At 40.5% G+C, this 7,500-nt stretch overlaps 1 protein-coding gene across 1 annotated transcript in view; it reads left to right on the top strand.

The window, feature by feature from the left end:
* LOC123510336 (ribosome-recycling factor, mitochondrial-like) overlaps positions 1-7,500 on the top strand; it is a 9,676-nt gene that overhangs the window by 626 nt on the left and 1,550 nt on the right. Inside the window, 7 exon segments of the mRNA XM_045265412.1 lie at positions 149-262; positions 876-1,094; positions 2,110-2,250; positions 3,229-3,274; positions 3,276-3,437; positions 5,167-5,326; positions 6,012-6,171. Of these exon segments, the coding sequence (XP_045121347.1) occupies positions 214-262; positions 876-1,094; positions 2,110-2,250; positions 3,229-3,274; positions 3,276-3,437; positions 5,167-5,326; positions 6,012-6,095 (861 nt within the window). The 5' untranslated portion in view covers positions 149-213 and the 3' untranslated portion in view covers positions 6,096-6,171.

The following is a 7,500-nucleotide window of genomic DNA, read 5'->3' as shown; positions in this document are numbered from 1 at the left end:
TTGTTTGGGTAAATGTGAAATGAGGTTTATTTTGTTATTCCTGACCAACCAAACCCAAATAAAGTTAAATTAAACAAAGCAAAATTAAGCTGACATGAAAACTAAGCTAATCAGATCTGACCTAAACCTTGTCTGACTCTTTTGGCAGTGTTGATTTTGAAAAGCATCAATACAAGTCAGGAATAGCCAAGAGCACTAAAAAACAACAACTTGATGGACGTGAGGTGCAGTGAGTGTATTGCCACACCGACAAGGACCTATAGTAAACATTAAACATTTTTACTGGTACCTATTTTTTTTTTAAACTTCCAAAACTGTTTCATTAAGCTTAAGAACACTAATGATAAGATACCCAATAATTTCCATCCAGTCATTTTAAAACCAATCAGTTTTTTACCTGTTTTGATGTCACCAATTCTCACAGGAAACTTTTTTTTTCTTTTTTACTCCTAATTCAATAATTTCATCCATTTTTTCATCTTTAAATAACCCAAATTTTCACAGGAAGCATTTTCTTTTCATTTTCGTCTTTCTTTTTTTCTTTTTAATCTTGAACCCAATAGTTTGCATCTATTTCTCATAACACAGTCAATTCTTTTCACCTTTTAAACAACTCTTATAAATTTTCCTAGGAAGTATTTATCTTTTTCATTTTTTTTTTTTTTTTTTTTTTTACCCTTCAATTCAACAACTTTCATCCATTTCTCAACACAATAATTTTTTCACCATTAAATAACTCACAAATTTTCACAGGAAGCATTTATCTTTTTTTTTATTCTTGTTTTTTTTTCTTAACCTTCAGTCCAATAATTTCCATCCATTTCTCAAAACAATCAACATTTCCCATCTGTAATTAAGTCGCCCAATTTCCACAGGTAACATGGCACTATTGGTCCCGGCAGTGGCAGGGCGCATGAGGCTGGCACTGGCCCCTTCCTGGTCGGTAGTGAGGGCAGTGTGCCAGGGCCGGGGGGCGTGGCACAACCCTAGACGTGACTCCCCCTCCTTGGCCCTCCCTGCCCATCCCTTGTCATCCCCTGCCTCCCTCACCCTGGCACGGGGATATGCCAAAGGGAAGGATAAGAAGGGGAAAGGTATGGGTGGTGATGGGAACTGGGATAGAGGTATAGGTGGTGATGGGTGTGTGATGGTATGGGTGTTGATAAGGATAAGAAGGGGAAAGGTATTAGTGTTGACAGGAAATGGGGAGAGATAATATAGTTGTGTGATGGGTGTTGATGGGAAATGGGGAGAGGAATGGGTGAGTGGTGATAAGATAAGTGAAATATTCTCAGTTAATTGTCTGGAAATATGTGTGTGTGTGTGTGTGTGTGTGTGTGTGTGTGTGTGTGTAAATCCATACTTAATTTATCACATATGACCTAAAACTATATATTTCTTCCTGTTGGTTTGATTTAATGTCTCACCACCACCACCACCACCACCACCACCACCACCACCACCACCACCACCACCACCACCACCACCACCACCACCACCACCACCACCACCACCACTTACCACCACCACCACCACCAGATAGATAGAGATTTTTAATGCTTACAAACATCTTAAGCTTAAGGAAACTACATCAATTTTGAGATCCAGCTTACTTGTGATTCCCAAACATAATATTTTAACATACACAATACAAGTTAGAATCACCACCAGGTAGATAAATAGACTGAAAGACTCGTATTCACCACAAACAACTTAAATTTCAGAATAACTGCATTTATTTTGAAGTCAAACCTAATTCTCAAACAAAACATCTTTTAACATACATACAAATGTTTGAACCACCACCACCACCACTGCCACTCTCTCTCTCTCTCTCTCTCTCTCTCTCTCTCTCTCTCTCTCTCTCTCTCTCTCTCTCTCTCTCTCTCTCTCTCTCTCTCTCTCTCTCTCTCTCTCTCTCTCTCTCTCTCTCTCTCTCTCTCTCATCACCACCACCACCACCACCACCACCACCACCACTAAGCATGTTTTTTAATCCATACTTAATTTATTACTCCCTCAAAAACTATACAATTTTTCTGTGGTATGATTTAAAGTCTCTCTCACCACCACCACCACCACCACCACCACCACCACCACCACCACTAGGCAAGCAGCAGAAGGCAGTAGTGTCTGAGGAGGAGATGAGGGAGGTGGTTAATGTGGAGAAAATGACAGACCACTTTAGCCAGTTAGTGGAGGCGCTGAAGCAAGACTACATCAAGACCCTTTCTGTCAGGACTGCTGTAGGTGTGTATTTACGTAGCTGTATTTACCTAGCTGTATGTTGCAGGGTTTGAGCATGGTTCATAGTGACCTGTCTCCATATCTACATTTGTCCAACTTTTCCTTAAATTTGTGCACACTTTCTGGTGTTGCTGTCTCAAGCTGTTCCAGATGTCCACCGTCCTGTGTGGAAAACTGAACTTAATGCTCCTCAGACACTGACTTTTCACGATCCTCTTGGAATGTCCTCTTGTTTGTCAGTCTCCATCCTCCATCAGTGTTGTTAGGTCTTGTCTGTCTATCTTTTCCATTGTTATTAAGTCCCTTCTTTCCCATCTATCCTTCAAGGTTGGTAAATCCATTTCCTTCAGTCTTTCTTCATAGGAAAGATCCTTTATTTCTGGAATCATCTTCGTAGCAGTCCTTTCTAGTTTCTTGATGTCTTTCTGCCTGTATAGTGACTGTACCACTGCTGCATTTTCTAGTCTAGGTCTTTTGTGTGTGTGTGTGTGTGTGTGTGTGTGTGTGTGTGTGTGTGTGTGTGTTACTTCTTTATATATTTATTTTATTTTCATTTTATTTTGGTCAGTTTGTTGGTTATTCTTTTCTTTTCTTTTTTTTTCTTATTTTCTTTCTTCTATTCTCCATATTTCTTTTAATTTGTATTTTTCCTCCTTTTCCTTCTTTTTTGCTTCTTTCTTTCTTTCCTTCCTTTCATTCATTCCTCCTCTCTCCTCATACACCACCTCACCTGTTTTACCTCCTTCATCACCTTACCTCTCCCTCCTCCACTTCTTCCTCCTCCCTATCACCTTCTTCATTGTCTCACTTCTTCTCTCCTCCCTCCTCCTACATTACCTCACCTCTCCTCCTCTTATTTTAGTCACCTCTTCTCTTCCTCTCCTCTTTCACCTCTTCCTGCATTATCTCATCTCCTCCTCTTCCTACATCACCTCACCTCTTGTTCTTCCTCCTTATCATCTCCTCTTCCTCCTCCTCCAGGAAGCATCGAGTCCCTCCTGGTGCAGCTGGAGGGGGACGAGTACCCTCAACGAGGTGGCTCAGGTGTCCCGCAAGTCGCCGCAGGTAGTGGTCATCAATGCCGCCGCCTTCCCACAGGCTCTCCCGGGCATCCTGGCAGCCATCAGGGGCACTGGCATGAACCTCAACCCACAGCAGGAGGGAACCACTGTCATCGTCCCTGTGCCTAAGTGAGTGGTGGGGGTTTTATGGGTTAAGTTTTGTGTATGTGGTCTGTTTTTCTATTTTATTTATTTATTTATTATCTTTTGTTTGTTTTTGCATCTGAGTGGTGATTTTAATTGTTTTGAATTTTGTGGTTTATTTATTTATTTATTTTTTTTGTTGAAGTGAGTGTTGGGAATTTCAATGGTTGAGTTTTTTGTCTGGTTTATTTTTCTATTGTTTTATTTATTTATTTTTCATGTTTGTCTTAAAGTGAAGGTTCTTATTGATTTTATTTCAGTTTTATTCATTCATTTATTTATTCATTTATTTTTGCCTGAGTGGTGGTGGTTTTAAATAAAGGATTTTGTGTATTTTTTTTATTTATTGTTTTTATTTATTTATTTATTTTGTGTACGTGTCTTGTGGTGATTTTAATGGTTGTTTTATTTGTGGTTTGTTATGTTTTCTTTACTTATTGTGTTTCTGTGCTTGGGTGAGTGGTGGAGATTTTAATGAAGTGTTGTGTGTGGTTTAGATTTTTGTTTATTTTATTAATTTATTTTTGTTCCTGTGCTTAAAGTGAAGGTCTGCGGTGATTTCAATGGTGAAGTTATTGAGTTTGTTTTTTCTATTTTGTTTATTTTGTTTATTCTTTTTTTTTTTATGTTCCCGCATGTATGTGAAGATCTTTATTATTTTTTTTACCTTATTTATTATAGATCATATTTTTTTCCATATTTATTTTTTACATGTTGCTGTGTCAAAGTGCCAATCCCTTTTTTTTTTTTTATTATTGTGGTCTCTGTTTTCTCTTTGTTCGATGTTTGATGTTTATAGCACTAAAAGCAACGTGTGAAGGTTTTATCAGTGTGTGAAGGTCATTGTTACAGAATATTATGGTACTTTTAATTCTTCTATCTGATATTTCATGTTTTCCAGCAATATATGAAGTGTTTACTAATGCTTGTAAGAGGAAAGGTGTTAAAGAGAATACATTGTGCAGTTTTTAGCGTGTGAGAAAATGTATATTGGTGTGTGATAGTGAGGGCTTGTCTGGTGATGGTGAGCACTAGTCGGGCAGTGGTGAAGATGGTGTGTGATAGTGTCAGTGTGTGATTGGTGAAGGTGAGTGGGTGTTGGTCTGTGATGGTGAGCATTAGTCTGGCTATGGTGAGGATGGTGATGGTGAAGATGGTGTGTGATTGGTGAGGGCTGGTCTGGTGATGGTGAGTGGATTGGTGTCAATGTATGATGGTGAGCACTAGTCTGGTGTGTGATAGTGTCAGCACGACGGTGAGGCTGTACTGGAGATGGTGTATAATGGTGTTGGTTTGTGATGGTGAGGTTTGGTCTAGCAATGGTGAGTGGTGAGTGAGGGCTAGTCTAATGGTGTAGTAGGGTTGGTCTGGCAATGGTGATGATGGTGTGTGATGGTGTATGAGTTAGGGTTGATCTTGGTGTTTGATGGTGAGGGCTGGTCTAGCAATGGTGATGGTGTGTAATAGTGACAGTGTGCTGCAGGGTGGGGATTAGTGATGGTGAGAATGGTGTGAGGGCTGGTGTGGTGATAGTGAGTAAGGATTGGTGTTAGTGACAGTGAGAGAGAGTTGGTGGTGGTGTGTGATAGTGAAGGATAGTCTAAGAATGGTGGTGTGTGATAGTAAGAGACAGTTTATCATTGGTGATGGTGTGTGATAGTGAAGGACAGTCTAGTAATGGTGATGGCGTGTGATAGTGTTGATGGTGTTGCAGAGTGACGAGGGAGCACCGGGAGAACATGGCCAAGGGTGCTAAGGTCATGTTCAACCGTTGCAAGGACCAGCTGAGGGACGTGCAGAACCAGTACATCCGCAAGGTGAAGAACAAGGAGGGACAGGTCTCTGAGGACCTTGTCTTCAATATCCAGCTTAGGGTCAGTTTGTCCTTTCTTTATTTTATGTAAGCTTAGGGTTAGTTTTTTTTTTTTTTTTTTTTTTTTTGAGTTTGTTCCATATATGTAATGACGGTTTGTTCCATTATACATATAGTCAGTAAGTGAAGCAAAATCTGAGTATGAGTGAGAATTGCATGCCTCACTGAGTCCTTCTCTGCCAGAAGAAGTAACGAAGAGAAAAGTTCATAGTGAGGGAAGTGGTATTTCAATAGCAGTTTACTATCACTCAGTGCTCTGGAGTCAAGGCATGATAATACATGAATACAAAGACATGATATCCATTATAGCAGGCAATAGAGGAGCAGAAACAAAAATATTGTGGTGAAAGTAACACACCAACTTAAAAGTCACAAGAAGTGGCTAACACTGATCGGCACTGGACAAATGCCACCTCCTCATCTCCTGCTTTGTTTTCAGTGTTTCACACAAGATTTGATCTAGTGACGTATTAATAGTTTTTTCATAAGGTTTGACTAACAAAATTCCCAAAATAGGCAATATGACCCCCCCCCCCTTTACCATTTGTTTCTTTTGGGAAAATTATGTTTGAATAATGTGACATCTCCAGGAATGTAACCCTTGTGTTAATCAAGAGTTGACTGTACATTGTTTATACCTATACTTATACATATGTTTCCTCTTTACTTATGAATTTATGTTACAGATTCGGGAGTTAGCTGAGGGGTACATGCAAGAGGCGGAGAACATGATGCAGGCCAAGCAGAAGGAACTGTTGAAGACCAGCTAACGTCCTGAGCCAAGTCATTGTGTGCCAGCAGTGTGGCAACGTGTCTGCCCTCCAGGGAAGTCAGCGCAGCACTGAGGTAATGCTGCCACTCCAGGCCACCCTGGTGCTGTGACATGTGCTGGGTGTGTCAGTACTCAGTGCCAGTGAAGCATGAGGTTTTTTTTATTTATTTTATTTATTTTTTCTTCAAGTGTCTTGATATCCACTCTCAACATTGATTAGTTTGTGGATTAGTGATAGTAATTAGTGTCAGTTGTTTTAATATTTTTTTGAAAGGTGCACCAGCTATTCATGGGTTTTAGCCAATCAGTTCCAGAATAGAAATATTTTTTTGGATTTTTAAAAAATATGTTTCCAATTAAATGGATTAGCATCAAAAGAAATTAAGTGCAAATCAGTTTTAGCTAATAGACAAGTAGTGAGGGGTGACTGTACTGCTGGTTGTCAGACCCGAGACTATTATTATTGTATTAACTTACCGCGTGGCATGTGGCAGTGTCATTGTAATTCTCAGCTTTGTTATGTACAGTGTGCCATGCTAACACACCAGCTAGTGAAATGAAGGACAGGAGAGTATGTTCCTGGGACAGTTGTAGCTCTTTTGCTGCTGCTCTTAATACATAAAAGTGTGTTCTTTAGGCAGTCATTGTTCTTTTGCTGTTATCCTTAGTAGATGCTTTTACTCTCAAGACTGTGAAGATGTCAGGTGTGTATAGGATAGTGGTGGTGGATGTGTCTGTTGTCTGTTCACTGAAGGTTGAGCTAAGCAAGGTGTGAGAGCTGAGGCACGTCTGTAATTACAAGAGGACAGACGGACAACCACCACCAATAAGAAAAAGACCGACGAGTTTAGTTGGTAGGATCTTATTTTGTCACTCAGGTTCACACTGTATCATCAAACATCTCATTCATAATGGGACATGCAAGTGTCCTTAGTCTGTTCAGTCTACAAAGGTAAATGTGCACCAAGACTCCTTCCTCTCTTCTGGCAAGACTCCACCCCCATCACTGCCTGGCTGTGGTGAGGCAGCAGGGCAGTGTGTCGGTGAGCCGCACCACATGTTCACTGAGGCCAGTGATGTCTTCAGTCCTGGCACTCACTGAACAGTGTCACCTTTTTTTGTTAGGCAGGGCTCACAAACTCACTACCCTGCCTGATAGGCAGCCCAGCAGGGTGGAGGGGGGCAGCGCCGGCCAGCAGAGAGAGGTGCTCCTCAGTGCAGGTCCACCTTTGTAACTTGAACGTCCTGCAATGAACAAAGTCAAGTTATTTCAAGTATTTCCCTGATGCAGCCTTGAGGCTTCACATTTGTATGAGTCCACAGTAAACGTGCTGACAAGATTGGGTCATACAATCTTAAAATAAATTTGGTGAATGTACACAGTTCCACAAGATAGTTGACAA

This window comes from Portunus trituberculatus, chromosome 3 (genome assembly GCF_017591435.1).
Source record: "Portunus trituberculatus isolate SZX2019 chromosome 3, ASM1759143v1, whole genome shotgun sequence".
In the NCBI taxonomy this organism is placed as follows: Eukaryota; Metazoa; Arthropoda; class Malacostraca; order Decapoda; family Portunidae; genus Portunus; species Portunus trituberculatus.
This window is presented reverse-complemented; position numbering and strand designations above follow the sequence as displayed.